Below are 19,764 nucleotides of genomic sequence, written 5' to 3' on the forward strand. Positions count from 1 at the left end.
GGCACTATCCGTCACTATAGGCGAGTGACAAGAACGTAAGAGCAGAATGTAATACGTTTTGTAATTTTTTGTGTAATCTGATGTGGACCGCGATAAAATACAAAGCCGACACCGTAAAAAGGAAAAAAGTTCAAAAGTGGCAAACGAAAATTTTTTCCTACTTTTCTTAGGTCATCGATTCATTAAGTACTAAAGTGTAGAGTAACAAACCTTAAACGCTGTGTTTTGACTGGAAAATTGCTGCAATATCCTGTTCTGTGTAGCTACACTGTCCAAAAAAATTCATCACCGTCAAGGACTATGATCAGTGGCAGCAAGGTAAATACGCGGATAGTGAGGGATTGTAGTGCTGGTGATTTCTTTGTCTTGTCATCGGCGATGACATGGCGGTCACGAGGCATGTTTGTGAACCTTCTGTTTTGAGTCGACAGGCAGTGATTGTGTTGAGTTTAGAGGTTAAGAGTGATTTCAAGAATCATTCTGGGGTACAACCCCGTCCCATCGTCTAGTAAGTACACCTGTTGAACTGTTTCGGCCATTTGGTCGAGGTGGTATTGTGGGCCTGCGGGAAGCTGAATGCACGTATCGGCGGACTGATCCACATTTTGGGCACAGTATATTAGAGGCGTGTAGATTAAAACTTCCTGGCAGATTAAAACTGTGTGTCGGACCGATACCCGAACTCGGGATTCTTTGAACGGTGGTCTTGAGACATTCCCACGCCTGTTGTATAGGTTCTAGACGTCCACGTAATAGGACGCAGGCTAGGATCGACACATTATGCGAGCAGCGGTGATAGAATGAATGTCATCCAGGGGCGAAATGTGGACACTTGTTGCACCTGAAGTATAATCAGGAACCACTAATAACTGTATGCTTGCAACAAGATTGAGACAACTTGTGAGGAAACTGGATAATTTCTTTTTATTTTGTCCGTCTCAGATGCGTTGATATACAATTTTTACTGCAGTGGCTACTGGTTGACGGGCCCATTCTCAAACCATACACCTTGATATTAACCACAACTAGTTATGCAATATAGTAACAAAAGACACATATCGCTGCAGTACAGAATGTTAATGTGTGGGCAACAAATACTTTAACTGAAATTAGCTTATATGTCTAGAGTTGCACCTGACACAACCAGTTTTCCTTTGCTAGTGCCATTTCTTCGAATGGAAGGCGGCGTGATTTTTCAGCAGAACAATGCATTCCACATACAGCTATTGCGACGGCACGTGCTGTTCGTAATGTACAATAACTACCCTGGTCGGTAAGATCACCGAAAATTCTCTCCAGTTTCTAAGTAGGCTGTTCATGTTTTCTTACTGGTAACGCCACGTAGCGCTCTGTATGAAAATCACTGACTGTGCTGTGTGCAGTCTGTGGCTAGTTTGCATTGTTGTCTGCGATTGTAGTGTTCGGCAGCTGGATGTGAACAGCGCGTTGCGTTGCGCAGTTGGAGGTGAGCCGCCAGCAGTGGTGGATGTGGGGAATTGAGATGCAGTATTGCAGTAGCTAGATTAACGAAGATTTTTTTTGTGAGGTAAGTGATTTGTGAAACGTATAGGTTAATTTAGTCAGGGCCATTCTTTTATAGGGATTATTGAAAGTCAGATTGCGTTGCGCTAAAAAATATTGTGTGTCAGTTTAGTGTTGATCAGAATAGGTAAAGAGCGAAATGTCTGAGTACGTTCAGTTCTGCTCAGCTGTTTGAAAATCAAATAATGTAAGACATTTATCAGAACAGTAATTCATTAAGTTTTCTGAGGGGACGTTTCATGTTGAACACGTGTGGGATATTATGGAGAGGGAACTCACTCCTTCTCAACGGCCCACAAGAACAATTGCCAAATTGCAACACAAGCCGCAAGATACTTGGGGCAACCTGTCTCAGCATGCGTTACGGCACCTTTATCATATTAAGAATATTTTGGAATATTGCTCTTAGGAAAACAGAGATCGATTATGCTTTAAGGTAACTGCCATCGCTCCATACACGCTGTGTGAACTAGGGTCTGTCCACACCTCACAACTCTTACACACCTGGAGATCTCTAACTAGGCCACAAATGTTTCAATCTGTAAAACAAGCACATTAATCACAGGCGAGTGATTATGTTCCGACCCTCTATACTACCACTTGTGCCACAGGATAGACGCAATGCATTACTCACACAAGAGAGTGTGCCTTTGAGCATGCACTACTTTTAAGTAAATTCTGCAGTGTTGTGTAAACATAGGCTGATCATCGTATCATCATGGCCTCTATACTCACTGCTTGTGCTACTTGTCATTCAAAGTGTCCTCATATTTTAAAAAAGGCGTTACTATCTGGTACTTCCAGTAAATATTTTCTTTTATTAATACGAGTAACCTCCTATCATAGGTTTTAGCTGTCTATTCTCGTTAACACTTTTATGTAGTACGAAAATGCCACATAATGACTACATACAGTTTGTCGGCGCACACTATGATACTGCTACTATCGCTTAGATGCTCTTTTTAATATTTATATAACTGTTCAATTGTAGCCTAGATGTGCATACTGTTACTCATCTCCACACAATGTGTACTGCATTTTGTAATTGGTATTTAAAACATCTCTTAGTGATTGCCTTGGTAAAAAAGTGGCGTGGCGTCGTAAACGATTATTTTACAGTTATTTTATCATAATCGAACAACAGGCAACTAAATATTTACGTAAATCTGTAAGACAGCTGTAGATAATAGTAATTAGACAGTACTTATCGAATTCCGCATCACTCCCAAATTGATGCCGCAATGTCTTTGGCTCACGGCGAAACTTACCAACTCACATTCGTCGCTTTGGTAATCAGTTGGCACCCTATCAGCCATTTCTGCCACGCTCGCATTGATTTAAGCAGCATACGTATAATGAATACAGCCAGTGTCATTGGGCGAGGCATTCTGCTCTAATGTATGTCTCTTACGTGTATTCATAATAACCCTGTTTTTCCTATGCTTTCTTTTCTATAACTTACAATAATATACGTTTACAAAGAGAAACGGTTCTCTACGATTGGCTGTTGGTGGCACTATGTAAGAACTCTACTGAGTAGTGTTCCACACACTTCCAGAGCGGCCTGGTCCACGCCACCACAAAGAGCACACCATCCATTTATTTTATGCTATTTTCCTTCTATTACTGTATTCATTCTTCGAGCATCTGCAAAATGTATGCTCTTGTTTGCAGAGTAAAAAATGTTCAAATATATGTGAATTCTTAAGGGAACAAGATGCTGAAGTCATCGGTCCATAGACTTAAGCATTACATAAAGTAACTGAAACTAACTCACTCTAAGAACAGCACACACACCCATGCCCGAGGGAGGACTCGAACCTCCAACGGGAGGGGCCGTGCAGAGTAGAAAATGGTGTGATGGTGACCCGATAAAAGACCGAAAACGATCACCAAACGAAATATATGCGACGTACTTGCGAACTAGACTGATTCACTGGAATTTATAGTGGTACCCATGCGAGAATACATATTGATGCGTCTGTTTGGGCACCTTTCAGGGTGACATGAGTTTTTCATTTGATCTCAGTTTATTATCATATACTTCCATAATCACATCCGCCTCCGTAGCGTAGCGGTAGCGTTACCGTCTACCAGGCAGGGGGCCCGGGTTCGATTCCCGGCAGGGGACTGGTTATTGTGTGTCCTTCATCATCATTGACTCACAAGTCGGCGCTGTGGCGTCACCTAAAAAGGACTTGCAATACGTCAGCAATACGTCCCCGAATGGGGCCTTCCGGCCAACAATGCCATATGATCATTTCATTTTTTTTTTACAATAACGTATTATGAAACTTCGCGTCAGATTAAAACTGTGTGCCGGACCGAGACTCGAACTCGGGACGTTTGCCTTTCGCGGGCAAGTGCTCTACCAACTGAGCTACCCAAGCACCACTCAGGCCCCTTACTCACAGCTTTACTTCTGCCAGTACCTCATCTCCTACCTTCCAAACTATACAGAAGCTCTCCTGCGATCCTTGCAGAACTAGCACTCCTGAAATACAGGATATTCCGGAGACATGGCTTAGCCACAGCCTTGGGGATGTTTCCAGAATGAGATTTCCACTCTGCAGCGGAGTGTGAGCTGATATAAAGCTGTGATGACGGGGCGTGAGCCCTGCTTGGGTAGCTCAGTTGGTAGAGCACTTGCTCACGAAAGGCAAAGGTCCCGAGTTCGAGTCTCGGTCCGGCACACAGTTTTAATCTGCCAGGAAGTTTCATATCAGCGCACACTCCGCTGCAGAGTGGAAATCTCATTCTGCTAATAACGTATTATCTGTCAGTTCATTTGTCGCTAAACTGGTTTTATCTACGATGTTGTTGCATTTATTTTTTACGGCAGCGTAGTACAAGGAAATTTTCCCTGATGTGTCCCGCTCCCCAGGTTCAGCCCGGTGGGCTACGAAACCTAAATACGCACCAGCAGCGCCCTCCCGGCCGCCGCGCTACGCCGCAGCCTCTGGAAGGCCTCTGCGATGCCGCTGCCGCTCTTTTGGTGGAGCTGCTCTGCAGAGCGCAGGATCTGCTGCAGCTCGTCCTCCACCTCTTTGGCAGAGCCCTTCCCGCGGAGCCGCATGAGAGCCTCCGTCGCCTCCTCCGTACGGCCTTTCGACACCAGGTAGTACGGGCTCTCGGGCATCCACCAGAAGGTCACCACGAACAGCGCAGGGACCGCCAGCATGATCTCGCACAGCGTGAAAAAGTCCACGTAGGGTGCTATGCTGGTCATCAGGATGCCGCCGATACCCATCATGACCATGCCCATGGAGATCATGAGTCCACGCACGCGATCCTCAGCAATCTCCACCTGATACTGCGGGCTCACCTGCGAACAACCAGAGAAGCACCGTCAAGCAGGTTCACATACTGTAAGGTTCCATTGCTAATATGAAGCTCTTGTAGAATTCTAGAATACATTACTTGCTCACACAAAAGAATCAAAATAAGGGAAGCGTTTAATAAGTAATGCAAAACATTAATTTCTGAGAGCACATTGTTTTTATTCAGGATTACAATACACCATTTACTTTGGGTTCAAAACCCTATTTTCGAATATAATTTCCGTTCAATGCGATGACAGTACGCCACCTTACTGGGAGGGCCTGTATATCCGCTTGGTAATACGATCATTTCCATTTACCACTCATCGGAGTCAACGTCTTGCTGCGTGAATAACCTTCCCATTATTCACTTATTGATCCCTGCAGAGTGTATCCTTCATTGGGTCAGACAGATGGAAGTCGGAAGATGTGAGATCCAGGCTGTAGGGTGGATGAGGAAGAACAGTTCAATGAAGTTTTGTGAGCTCCTCTCGTGTGCACAGATTTGTGTGAGGCCTTGCACTGCCGTGAAGAATGAGAAGCTGTTTCTTCAACTTCAAGGTTCTGTGCCCCCAACCGGCACGCGGGTTATCTGACAGGTTTGGGCGACCTTATTGCGATGATGACAGACGCCTCGTCCAACGACTCATCGTGCGTTTGTTCACTTCAGGGTCTACGTAGACGTTCTGCAAGCGCCTTTGAATACTTGCGATTCTCTGGTTTCCCTCCAAAAGAAAATCAGTGAGAGCTCTCAGCTTGGAACGCACCTCCATTACAGAGTCTATTTTGTACCCTACATGTAGCGGAGCTGCCCATCGGAACTTCATGAACCTATAGGGGCTGAAGCGGGAATTCCACGATGTTCCACATACCGCATCTTATCAATCGAAATTGTCGTAGAAAAAATGTCTTACATTACTTATTGAACGCCCCTCGTAGATAATATCTTGTGGAACTGAACTCGGTATTTTCGTACTTGATGTACGGAGCGCCGTACGGAACGACATCTTAGATGACGGATTGTCCCTCAGGTTCTGTAAGGCACTTGATATAGTTCCACACTGTTACGTATGCAACAAAATACCAACGTACTGACTATCAGGTTATTAAGCTTATCCATTACGGATGTTTTAGAATCCGTGACTGTTAATTTAATGTAAATAAGTTACACAAAACAGCAATCAGTCACTTTTTTGAATAGTAAGGTTATCCCATGAACCAGTTTCTGAACCTTTTCAGGTTCATCTTCTGATGGTTTCTGGAGGTTACGTCCTTATTTTTAACATAATTCTGGGTGATGGCTCTGTGAGAAAAAGACGGAACACACTTTAATGTATCGCCATGACTATTGTTTATGTGACGATATGGTGTAAATTTAATGTTTTACTTACTCCGACAGAATCAGCGGCTTTTTGTCGTTAGTATCCATCTGTCTGCTTCCATTTTGATGGTTAGTTGGTATATCACTTCGCACACTTTAACATTATATATATATATATATATATATATATATATATATATATATATATATATATATATATATATTCACACTCTGACAGCGAAACTTTGCCAGCATCCAGCATGTGCTGTACAAATGTTGCTGGTAACAAAGATCTTGACAAAAAGATATGGCATAGCCCCACTTTGCACAGAGATGTAATTTGTACTTTTTTTTACTTGTATTAAAGTCGATATAACGGCAAATGTTTTAATCAGACTGGTGATAACGCGAGAGCGCAAAATGAAATATATAAGTAAATGACTTACTACTAGAACAAACTTCAAGTGATATGATATCTTATTTATATTTGTATATTAACGTATAGTATAGTCAGTTTATAACATAAATTTTAATCAACATTGGCATCACCATGAATGCACAGGAGTCAATAATACGGAGTTATCGTATTTACAATGAGATACATCCGTTTGTATGACCATGGCATTTAAACCTGCTAGGTTAGCCCAGAGCGCTAATGCGCTGCTTCCTGGACTGGGGTACGTTCGCCGGTCCCGGATCGTATCTGCCTGGCGGATTAACCACGAGCGCCGATTTGCTGGCCAGCCTAGAAGTGATTTTAGGCGGTTTTCCACATCCCACTAGGTGAATACTGAGCTGGCCCCATGTCCCACGTCAGTTACACTACTCGCAGACATTTGAAGCACACGTTCACAGTGTTTCACGAATTACGCTATACACAAACGTCTGGGGTGTACTGATTCTGTCCCAGGGCTACAGGGTGGCGACAGGAAGAGCATCCGGCCGCCCCTTCGAATTAACCATGCCAAATCCAATTGTAGCCACGCTGATCCTGAGAAAACAGCGGGACAAAGGCACAAGCGGAAGAAGAATAAGAGGAAGACCTTTACATTTAAGTTTAAATTTTAAATAATAACCAACCTTCAAATGAACTGTCGATTTATTTCTGTTCTTACGATAATGTAATCTGGAATATTAGTAAAGGTAGATTCTATTTTTTTTAGCTAAGGTAATATGCATAAGAGTTAAAATGTTTGTAATCGACTAAAGCTGTTGATATGACCATACACTTTATATCTAAAACCAAGAACAAAAGTTCAAGTGAACTGTCGACTCATCTTTGTTCTTACAATAACGTGATCTGGAATATTGGTGAAGCCAGATCCTGTTTGTTTCAACTAGGAGTTACATGTATAAAAGTACTGATTTATTTTAACAGTAGAGGGCTTTACCATTTAGAAACATAGTATAGGTTTTATTCTGTGGTAGCATATTTACATTGACACCAGTGTAGTTAGGATGTAAGGAGAAGGATAGGGGGAGTGGTTAAGAGGGAGAAGAGTGGGGAGATGGAGTACGGTTGGTTGTGTGGTTACTTGTTTCGGATTAGAAAATCTTCAAAGTTCTAAAGGAAAAATTTGTTTCTCAATTCACTTTGGTCATTGAGTAAGCAGCCAGATGCTGTATTTGTATACATAAATATTTCATTTTCTTCAAGAAGGTCAAGTATAGTGCCTTTGTCGGTAAAATGGAGTATTTGCAGATTTTGTTCTATGTTGTTTGCAGAATGATCGTGTTGGGCAAGATGAGAGGCAAAGCTGGATTTATTCAGGTTGTGAAGACGGAGTGCATCTATGTGTTCTTGAAATCTTGTTGTGAAGCTTCTACTGGTTTGTCCAATGTAGAAGCTTGGATATGAGTAACAAGTGAGCTTGTATACATCTGACTTTTGATACTGCTGTATAGTAGCTTTGGTGCTGTGTATGATTTTATTTTGTATTTTGTTGTTGGTGAAGAAGCTTATTTTTATGTTGTATGTCTTGAAGGCGTTGGCAATTTGGTGAGAAATCTTCCTTAGGAAACGCAGGCTTATAAATGTGTCAACATAGCGTTTGTTATATGACACTATCATTCTGTTCAATGCAACATAACCGAAAAAAGCCGCCCATACTATCGCAAGCCAGCACCCAGCATTATGCTAGAAATAATGATGTAACTTCCAGAAACCATCTGAAGATGAGCTGAAAAGGTTCGGAAACCGGTTCATGGAATAAAAACATAATTATTCAAAAACTGACTGGTTGCAGTTTTAAATAACTTATTTACAAGACAACAAGTGTCTGGAGCAGGTGTCAGATCGGTTACTGCTGCTACAATGGCAGGTTATCAAGATTTAAATGAGCTTGAACGTGGTGTTACAGTCAGCGCACGAGCGGTAGGACGCAGCATCTCCGAGGTAGTTCTGAAGCGGGGATTTTCCCCTCCGACCATTTCACGAGTGTACCGTAACTATTACAAATCCGCCAAAACATCAAATCTCCGATATCGCTGCCGCCGGAAAAAGATCCTGCAAGAACGGGACCAACGACGATTGAAGAGAATCGTTCTACCCTTTCGCAGGTTGCTGCAGATTTCAAAGCTAGACCACCAACAACTGTCAGCGTGCGAACAAGTCAACGAAACATTATCAATATAGGCTTTCGGAGCCTAAGGTCGACTCGTCTACCCTTGATGACTGCACGACACGAATCTTTATGCCTCACCTGGACACGTCAACGCCGACACTGGACTGTTGATGACTGAAAAGATGTTGCCTGGTTGGACGAGTCTCGTTTCAAATTGTACCGAAATGATGGACGAGTACGGGCGTGGAGACAACCTCATGAATACATGTCAGCAGGGGACTTTTCAAGCTGGTGGGGGCACTGTAATGTTGTTGGGAGCGTGCAGTTGGAGTGATATGGGACCTCTGATGCATCTAGATACGACCCTGACAGGCGACACGTACGTAAGCATTCTGTCTGATCTCCTGCATCCATTCATGTCCATTGTGCATTCCAAAGAACTTGGGCAATTCCAGCAGGACAATGCGACAACCAACACGAGCAGAATTGCTACAGAGTGGCTCCAGGAACACTCTTCTGAGATTGAACACTTCGGCTGGCCACCAAACTCCCCATACATGAACATTATTGAGCATATCTGGGATGTCTTGCAACGCGCTGTTCAGAAGAGATCTCCACGCCCTCCTACTCTTACGGATTTATGGACAGCACTGCAGGATTCATGAGGTCAGTTCCCTCGAGCACTACTTTAGACATTAGCTGAGTCCATGCCATGTCGTGCTGTGTCACTTCTGCGTGTTCGCGGGGGCCCTACACGATACTGGGAAGGTGTACCAGTTTCTTTCGTTCTTCAATATATTTCGGCATTTCATCAGAAATATTAAATACCTGAAGGCTACTTTGCAGGCAATGTGAAGAAAATGTATTCAGCATCAAGAAATGTGTATTCAGCATCAAGACATAAGGTAACTCAAAATAGTTATTTTCAGATTTCACAATAGAAATGACAAACTATTCCTAATCTGTGAGCTCAGTTCTTCAGTTGCTCAAACACTTCAAGAAAATTTACCTGAACCAGCTTGTTAGGAAAAAATGAGGTTTGATTAGACAGTTTAAATTTTTAATAGTGTACGTCGAGGTGGCGGTACAGCCACCATAGTGCATTAGTGATGTTCATTTTTAACGTTATTACCAGGTCTGTTAGGGTATATGAGTGGCATGAACAGCGTCAGATATTGAGTGACTGCTGACAGAGTTTGAAAAGGTCTCATTATGGGTCTCCATTTGACTGGCTGGTCGAATCGATCAGTGTCCAGACTTTTAGCGTATTCGTATAAGAGAGTGGTCCAACATCGGGCTCAATTAGACCTCACGGGAACGCGAAGACAGGCATACCTGTATGAATGAGATTTTCACTCTGCAGCGGAGTGTGCGCTGATATGAATCTTCCTGGTAGATTAAAACTGTGTGCCGAACAGAGACTCAAACTTGGGACCTTTGCATTTCGCGGGCAAGTGCTCTACATCTGAACTACCCGAGCATGACTCACGCACCGTCCTCACAGCTTTACTTCTGCCTGTACTGCGTCTCCTACCTTCCAAATTTAACAGCTCTCCTGCAACTTTCTTTCTGGAGTGCTAGTTCTGCAAGGTTCGCAGGCCTAAAGGAGACTATGTCGAGAAATAAGGTGAGTTGATTACGAAATAAACATTTTTGTTGCTTTTCTCTCAGACTTATCAAACCACTCCCGTATGTCGGTCAAAGCAATAGGTTGACGTACCAACTTCGTTGCGGGGGCCTGATTTCCCCGGGTTTGCTCCTCGTGTCATCTCCTCCTGTTGAGTCTTTGTTGTTGTGTGGAGTTTGCGCTATACGATCTGCTGGTGATGACACCAGGCCAGTCGATTAGCCTCATTGGAATTGTTCCTGACGGTTCCCTCCCGACGGAGATTCTAATCCTCCCTCGGGCATGGGTGTATGTGTTGTTATTAGCAGTTTGGTCTCTGAGGAAATCACACACACTTGAAAATTTGAATATTTACTGACGTTTTTAACCTCAGACGCAGGCAGAAGGGCGTTATATTTGACGTGTGTATCTGTGTACTTGTCTGTGGCATCGTAGCTCCTGAACGAAAGGTCCGATCTTAACACAGTGTTTTTCATTTTAAAGCTGGTTTAATCGGAATGGTTCTTAGCTACGTTCTATGAACGTCTGTTCATCCGTTTACATTCCATCAGGTGAAGTAAGTAAAAATGTTTTCCGCCAGAGCGCTCTCTTGATATACGATGTGTATCATATAGAGCTAAATCCAGTTACGTAATACCAGGTTGTAGAGTTCAAAAAAATCTAAATAAAAATTCGCGAGAACATAGGCTTATCTTTTGCGGTTGCCGAGCAATGATGATTTTGTGACAAAATAAAACACCTACAGCCCTCCTTACGATTTCATTTTATTTTGTCGCAACCAGTTTCAGTGCTTAAATGCGGCATATTCAGGCCTGTATGCATAAAACAGTAACGGGAGCATTATCAACTTATCAATCAAGTTACATAGAAACAGATTAAAAACATGATGAGAAACAATGGCAACACTCTACAAGTGAATGTACACCGAACATTTGATAGAACGAATAGATGCCACTGTCACCTATGTAAAATATACCGTACCGAATATCCACTTAATGCATTGCACAATTATACTATCTATTAAAAACTTCTTTAAATAACTATTCATGATTTTTACTGGTCAATCGGATATACATTATCTGTACAACCCCGAAATAACCTACTGTAAGACAAAATAACTGTAGAAGGTGATAACTGGAAGGAAACAATACCTCACAAACAAGTAAAGAGAAAGAACATAACCTCTGTGTCACGTCAAAGTATAAAATGCTTAGTTGTACACAGATGAGGGGCATACACTATGTCTCATTTATAAAATGAATGTCCAAGACATGTTACAAAACGGAATGTAAGATCAACCTCAATCATAACATATGTAGAACGTATGAAAGACGCGCACAAGAAAACTGTTCATGATGAATGTTTTATGTGCGAATGCATCTATATATCATATACTGCCACGAAACAATCACACACGGGGCTACTAAGTAGCCCGCAAGGATGCAGTGTATCACAAAGGATGACTCAATAATATATATACATGAAAAACCAGAAAAGCTTACTGAGTAGCATCCCGCTCAAAAAGTACTCCTGTGTTTTAAACATAAGAAATAATTGAGATCTAAAATAATTTATAGTTATGAACCATGGACCTTGCCGTTGGTGGGGAGGCTTGCGTGCCTTAGCGATACAGATGGCCGTACCGTAGGTGCAACCACAACGGAGGGGTATCTGTTGAGAGGCCAGACAAACGTGTGGTTCCTGAAGAGGGGCAGCAGCCTTTTCAGTAGTTGCAGGGGCAATAGTCTGGATGATTGACTGATCTGGCCTTGCAACATTAACCAAAACGGCCTTGCTGTGCTGGTACTGCGAACGGCTGAAAGCAAGGGGAAACTACAGCCGTAATTTTTCCCGAGGACATGCAGCGTTACTGTATGATTAAATGATGATGGCATCCTCTTGGGTAAAATATTCCGGAGGTAAAATAGTCCCCCATTCGGATCTCCGGGCGGGGACTACTCAGGAGGATGTCGTTATCAGGAGAAAGAAAACTGGCGTTCTACGGATCGGAGCGTGGAATGTCAGATCCCTTAATCGGGCAGGTAGGTTAGAAAATTTAAAAAGGGAAATGGATAGGTTAAAGTTAGATATAGTGGGAATTAGTGAAGTTCGGTGGCAGGAGGAACAAGACTTCTGGTCAGGTGAATACAGGGTTATAAACACAAAATCAAATAGGGGTAATGCAGGAGTAGGTTTAATAATGAATAGGAAAATAGGAATGTGGGTAAGCTACTACAAAAAGCATAGTGAACGCATTTTGTGGCCAAGATAGATACGAAGCCCACACCTACTACAGTAGTACAAGTTTATATGCCAACTAGCTCTGGAGATGATGAAGAAATTGAAGAAATGTACGATGAAATAAAAGAAATTATTCAGATAGTGACGGGAGACGAAAATTTAATAGTAATGGGTGACTGGAATTCGAGTGTAGGAAAAGGGAGAGAAGGAAACATGGTAGGTGAATATGGATTGTGGCTAAGAAATGAAAGAGGAAGCCACCTAGTAGAATTTTGCACAGAGCACAACTTAATCATAGCTAAAACTTGGTTTAAGAATCATGAAAGAAGGTTGTATACGTGGAAGAACCCTGGAGATACTAAAAGGTATCAGATAGATTATATAATGGTAAGACAGAGATTTAGGAACCACGTTTTAAGTTGTAAGACATTTCCAGGGGCAGATGTGGACTCTGACCATAATCTATTGCTTATGACCTGTAGATTAAAACTGAAGAAACTGCAAAAATGTGGGAAATTAAGGAGATGGGACCTGGATAAACTGAAAGAACCAGAGGTTGTACAGAGTTTCAGGGAGAGCATAAGGGGACAATTGACAGGAATAGGGGAAAGAAATACAGTAGAAGAAGAATGGGTAGCTCTGAGGGATGAAGTAGTGAAGGCAGCAGAGGATAAAGTAGGCACAAAGACGAGGGCTGCTAGAAATCCTTGGGTAACAGAAGAAATATTGAATTTAATTGATGAAAGGAGAAAATATAAAAATGCAGTAAATGAAGCAGGCAAAAAGGAATACAAACATCTCAAAAATGAGATCGACAGGAAGTGCAAAATGGCTAAACAGGGATGGCTAGAGGACAAATGTAAGGATGTAGAAGCTTATCTCACTAGGGGTAAGATAGATACTGCCTACAGGAAAATTAAAGAGACCTTTGGAGAGAAGAGATGGCAGCCCAGTTCTAAGCAAAGAAGGGAAGGCAGAAAGGTGGAAGGAGTATATAGAAGGTTTATACAAGGGCGATGTACTTGAGGACAATATTATGGAAATGGAAGAGGATGTAGATGAAGACGAAATGGGAGATACAATACTGCGTGAAGAGTTTGACAGAGCACTGAAAGACCTGAGTCGAAACAAGGCCCCTGGAGTAGACAACATTCCATTAGAACTACTGACGGCCTTGGGAGAACCAGTCCTGACAAAACTCTACCAGCTGGTGAGCAAGATGTATGAGACAGGCGAAATACCCTCAGACTTCAAGAAGAATATAATAATTCCAATCCCAAAGAAAGCAGGTGCTGACTGATGTGAAAATTACCGAACTATCAGTTTAATAAGCCACGGCTGCAAAATACTAATGCGAATTCTTTACAGACGAATGGAAAAACTGGTAGATGCAGACCTCGGGGAGGATCAGTTTGGATTCTGTCGAAATGTTGGAACACGTGAGGCAATACTGACCTTACGACTTATCTTAGAAGAAAGATTAAGAAAAGGCAAACCTACGTTTCTAGCATTTGTAGACTTAGAGAAAGCTTTTGACAATGTTGACTGGAATACTCTTTTTCAAATTCAAAAGGTGGCAGGGGTAAAATACAGGGAGCGAAAGGCTATTTACAATTTGTACAGAAACCAGATGGCAGTCATAAGAGTCGAGCGGCATGAAAGGGTAGCAGTGGTTGGGAAGGGAGTGAGACAGGGTTGTAGCCTCTCCCCGATGTTATTCATTCTGTATATTGAGCAAGCAGTAAAGGAAGCAAAAGAAGAATTTGGAGTAGGTATGAAAATTCACGGAGAAGAAATAAAAACTTTGAGGTTCGCCGATGACATTGTAATTCTGTCAGAGACAGCAAAGGACTTGGAAGAGCAGTTGAACGGAATGGACAGTGTCTTGAAAGGAGGATATAAGATGAACATTAACAAAAGCAAAACGAGGATAATGGAATGTAGTCGAATAAAGTCAGGTGATGCTGAGGGAATTAGATTAGGAAATGAGACACTTAAAGTAGTAAAGGAGTTTTGCTATTTAGGAAGTAAAATAACTGATGATGGTCGAAGTAGAGAGGATATAAAATGTAGACTGGCAATGGCAAGGAAAGCGTTTCTGAAGAAGAGAAATTTGTTAACATCGAATATAGATTTATGTATCAGGAAGTCGTTTCTGAAAGTATTTCTTTGGAGTGTAGCCATGTATGGAAGTGAAACGTGGACGATAAATAGTTTGGACAAGAAGAGAATAGAAGCTTTCGAAATGTGGTGCTACAGAAGAATACTGAAGATAAGGTGGATAGATCACGTAACTAATGAGGAGGTATTGAATAGGATTGGGGAGAAGAGAAGTTTGTGGCACAACTTGACTAGAAGAAGGGATCGGTTGGTAGGACATATTTTGAGGCATCAAGGGATCACAAATTTAGCATTGGAGGGCAATGTGGAGGGTAAAAATCGTAGAGGGAGACCGAGAGATGAGTAGACTAAGCAGATTCAGAAGGATGTAGGTTGCAGTAGGTACTGGGAGATGAAGCAGCTTGCACAGGATAGAGTAGCATGGAGAGCTGCATCAAACCAGTCTCAGTACTGAAGACAACAACAACAACAACAACAAATGCATTGCATCCGGTACACACTTAGGTCTTTCAGTGACATTGAAACCAAAGGCCATTACATGCAAGCAATTAATTTTTTTCATACGAAAATAGAAGTCATACAAATCGTGTCAAAGTCAAGCCACATTATTAATTGACCAGTGAGGAGCCCGAACACGATTCCCGTGATTAAAACGTAAGTAACTGTTATTTTTATGTCGGAAGTAAACTGTTAACGTGTGACAATAATCTGTAAGTTGGCAATACGTACGCCATTACAACAAAATCACTGGGAATGCCACGAGTCATATATAGTGGAATTTAAATTAAGGTAATGTTATGCAAACTCACGTGAAATTGAAGACAGGCACATTTCACTAAATGTGGGAGTCTTTCATACGTTCTACATGTGTTATGATCTGAGGTGGGTCTTACATTCGGTATTATAACACGTCTTGGACATTCATTTTATAGATGACGTAGTGTATGCCCCTCATCTACGTACAACTAAGCATATTATACTTTCACGTGACACAAAGGTTATGTTCCTCCTCTTTACTTGTTTGTGAGGTATTGTTTCCTTCCATTTATCACCTTCTACAGTTATTTTGTCTTGGAGCAGGTTATTTCAGGGTTGTGCAGATAATGTATATCCGACTGGGCAATAAAAATCATGAATAATTATTTAAAGAAGTTTTTAATAGTATAATTGTACAATGTAATGAGTAGAAATTCGTTTAGATATATGACAATGGATGTATCTGTTCGTTCTATCAAATGTTCGGTGTAAATTCACTTGTAGAGTCTTACCGTTGTTTCTCATTCTGTTTTTAATCTGTTTCTATGTACCTGATTGATAAGTTGATAATGCTACCGTTTTATGCTCACAGGACTGAAGATGGCCCATTGAAGCGTTGAAACTGGTTGCAACAAAATAAAATAAAATCGTAAGGACTGCTGTAGGTAGTTTATTTTGTCACAATATTAAATGGCCGTCGTCCCAAACACCTACACCCATAAGGATAGACATATTATAGATAATTTTTGTCTTTTGAAGTCGCCAATTTCAACACCTGCAAAAGAGGGAAAAGGTGATTGTGACTCAGCTCTAAAAGGTAAACATATGCTCTCGCATGATCCTTTGCAATTATTTCTGGTCTACAATTCAGTACTAAATCAAATGATTTTTTCCTAATCGTTTAGGCAGCTATTGCAAGAGAGCGCAATAGCAGCCCACTTTCTTCCGACTTGATTTAGAATTGTCAGCACTGCTTATCGCCCATGTTACGCAAATTAGCTGAATATATCCTACAACACAGCCAATGGGTAAATGCGTGAATTAAAAATAGAAACACGTAAATCACATAAACGAACAAAATATCAGAGAAAAGAAAAAAAGTAGGAACAATAACTTTAGGCTGAAAACCGCACGTCGATATTGCATTGCAATTGTCATAATATTTATGAACATCCATCTATTGTGAGAATATGCAGATTTCGATGAGGCAATTTCATATTTAGTCCTGGAAAGTGTTTAAGTGAACGTGAGGATAGAGCGTCAATCGTACCGTGTATATTTGTAAAATATAAAGTTTAAAAAGCATGAAACAGAACTTAAAAATTGAAAAAGGCACAAAGAAACCTCTAAAATGTAAAAAAAATATGTATTGTCCCTTTAAGTTGAATATAAGTACTAATATTTTTATCCAAGCGTCATCGTGTCGGGGACCGTTAATAAAATAAAAACAATACATCAGAAAATGAAAAAGTATCAAATTTAAATACTAGTAAACTATCCAGATGGCGTAGATAAATATTAAAATCACATCAAATTGTTGAGTCGAAGTCTTAATCAATTTACTACGAAAAATAAGCAGTATAGACACTACCGTCAACGACGCCTCCCCTCACGCAACTGCCCGTTCGAATGGCCGAACTTGGTCACGAAACCCGTGAATCACGCTGGAGGTTCAATGAGGCGTGAGTCAGTACACAATCGTCACACCACTACAGGATATAGGAATCGTAAGGTAGATTCGTAAATAAAACCGTATGTAATTATGTAAATATATGCTATAAGTAGGTAACTCTCTTCTTTAAAAATGTTAAGCTAAATAAAGACTGACTGCTTTTCATATTTTATGTAATAAGTAATTACAACTTCAATATGTATTCTGAGGTGTGGACGAGCAGGATTGGAAGGGATGTCGCCAAACAGAAGCTTATACCCATTAATAATAAAACTATGCTGCTCTATAAAGGATAGCTGCTGTTACCTTCTTATTTTCATTAATCTACTCAGCGGCATCCCGACGCTACGACCCTTGAATCAAGATATTACTACGTATATTATATTAAAAGGGAAAATTCAGCCTTCTTTTTTAATTTTTAGAGGTTTTTGTGCCTTTTTTTTTTTTTAGTTTTGGCAACGGCCTTTCCGCAGTGGGATCATCAGTTTCCGTCAGATCACAGAAGTTAAGCACTGTTGGGCTTGGCCAGCACTTGGATGGGTCACCGTTCTAACAACCCTACCACAACAAAGGTCAAAATTTAATAATGATTGCGGTGTTGCTCACGCTGCTAAATACTCCATTTTCGGGCAACAAAGAAGTTATTATGTGGCAGGTGTCATTAGAGCACAGTTAATAAAGTAATTTCATGTAATAATGAATAAATTAGGCACTCATCTTTTCGTGTTTCCCACGCTGGTCTTGCTGTAAAATCATGGCTCAATCGTCGAAAATCTAGGTGGCGATGACTCCAAGCTAGGATGCAAAGAGGCCTAGGTTTTATTCTGCGATATTCAAAAGTTTTGTAGATGCGCCTCACAAAACATTCCTGAAGATTACACTTTTGCAGGACAATGGTAATTTAAAAAAGTAAACAGCACTCTGAATTTAAGTTACACTTCTCTTTTGTTACATTCGCTGCAATATCACGTAACACACAAAAGATCACTTCACAATACTAAACATACTTGAAAACATCTTCCTCACTGTTAAGGTTCACATTTTATAAACTGACTTCGTTATGCGTCTTTCCAACATGACGTCCTAGACTTGACTTTGTCAAGGTCCGATTCTCTAACAACTAATAATCGCTTATGCGCCCAAAAATCAGAGTTACAAGTATGTCAAAGATCATAGTGACAAAAGAAAGTATACACAGAAGAATAATATCATTGCAATATAAACATATCGATGAATCAAAGTACCTCTACATTAATGAAATCAAATCTGAATGTTGTCTCAGAAATATGTAAACTTTACAGAAACACAGTAGAATATTACTGGTATCGAGAGGTTCAGATGAGGTGCCGTAATGGTTACGTAATTCAAGTACCATTACACCGTCCAGTTCTACCGAGTGCTGCTGTCGAGCGCGGTGCACTCAGCCCTTGTGACACCAACTGAGGAGCTATTGCCGGCCGCGGTGGTCTCGCAGTTCTAGGCGCGCAGTCCGGAGCCATGCGACTGCTACGGTCGCAGGTTCGAATCCTGCCTCGGGCATGGATGTGTGTGATGTCCTTAGGTTAGTTAGGTTTAAGTAGTTCTAAGTTCTAGGGGACTAATAACCACAGCAGTTGAGTCCCATAGTGCTCAGAGCCATTTGAACCATTGTTGAGGAGCTATTAGAGAAGAAGCGGCACCTGTAGCGAAAACTGACAACTGCCGGAAAGTGGTGTGCTGACCACATGCCCCTCCTTATCCACATCCAGAGACGCCTAAGGGCTGAGAATGACACAGCGGCCGGTCAGCAGCACCGTTGATCCTTCAAGGCCTGTTCGGACAGTAGATTCCTTTCTCTATGTCTCATGATAACGAGCTGTGCGTTGCAGTGTGCCGGTACGTAATTTACTGCTTTCTGAAAATGAGGACCTAATTTTTTTAAAAAATTAGCACAGCAGTCCTCGTTCGTGGCAACAGCGGACAGCTGTTAGACACCGAGCAGTGCGAGGTACTGTCCGGGATCAGGATGCCGATGCCGAGGCCCCAGATGACGGCGGTGGCGAGCAGCTCGCCGAAGGTGGTGGCGAAGGGCTGCCACAGGGACGCCAGGAGGAAGGGCAGCGCCGTGGCGAGCAGCAGGCGCCGCGGGCCCGCCAGCTGCACCAGCCAGCCGGTGAAGAAGTTGGGCGCGATGCCCACCAGTGGCGGCACCGACGTCATCCACGACGCCTCTTCCGCCGTCAGCACGATGTGCGACGTGTTCTGCTGCAGGTGCGGCATCATCGGGGCGTTCCACAGCACCGCCATGCCTACCGACATGTACGCCAGCGAGCCTGTGCCAACATGACATTTCTCTCAACACCATATCCGAAACTTACCAAACTGATTCTCCACTGTTTACACGCCTAAGCTATGTATGTGGTATTCAGTCCAGAGACTGGTTTGATGCAGCTCTCCATGCTACTCTATCCTGTGCAAGCTTCTTCATCACCCAGTACCTACTGCAACCTACATCATGCTGAATCTCTTTATTGTATTCATCTATTGGTCTCCCTCTACGAATTTTACCCTCCACGCTGCCCTTGATGCCTCAGAATATGCCCTACCAACCGATCCCTTCT

The 19,764-nt window shown here is 42.0% G+C and overlaps 1 protein-coding gene across 1 annotated transcript; it reads right to left on the bottom strand.

Annotated features, from left to right (window-relative positions):
• Positions 1-4,450: 4,450 nt before the first annotated feature.
• Positions 4,451-19,450, bottom strand: LOC126267770 (facilitated trehalose transporter Tret1-like). Its single transcript, XM_049973075.1, has 2 exons — positions 19,139-19,450; positions 4,451-4,867 (listed from the first exon to the last, which is right to left on the bottom strand). The coding sequence occupies exons 1-2, from the start codon at positions 19,448-19,450 to the stop codon at positions 4,451-4,453; spliced, it is 729 nt and encodes a 242-aa protein (XP_049829032.1).
• Between the last annotated feature and the right edge of the window lie 314 nt (positions 19,451-19,764).

The sequence above is a fragment of the Schistocerca gregaria genome, chromosome 4 (genome assembly GCF_023897955.1).
Source record: "Schistocerca gregaria isolate iqSchGreg1 chromosome 4, iqSchGreg1.2, whole genome shotgun sequence".
NCBI classification, from domain to species: domain Eukaryota; kingdom Metazoa; phylum Arthropoda; class Insecta; order Orthoptera; family Acrididae; genus Schistocerca; species Schistocerca gregaria.

Excerpts from the sequence above, each read along its gene's own strand:
- LOC126267770 (XM_049973075.1), bottom strand. The coding sequence starts at position 19,450 with ATGGCGGTGCTGTGGAACGCCCCGATGATGCCGCACCTGCAGCAGAAC. Across the intron at positions 4,868-19,138 it reads ACAGTACCTCGCACTGCTCG|GTGAGCCCGCAGTATCAGGT; the intron begins GTGTCTAACAGC and ends GGTTGTTCGCAG.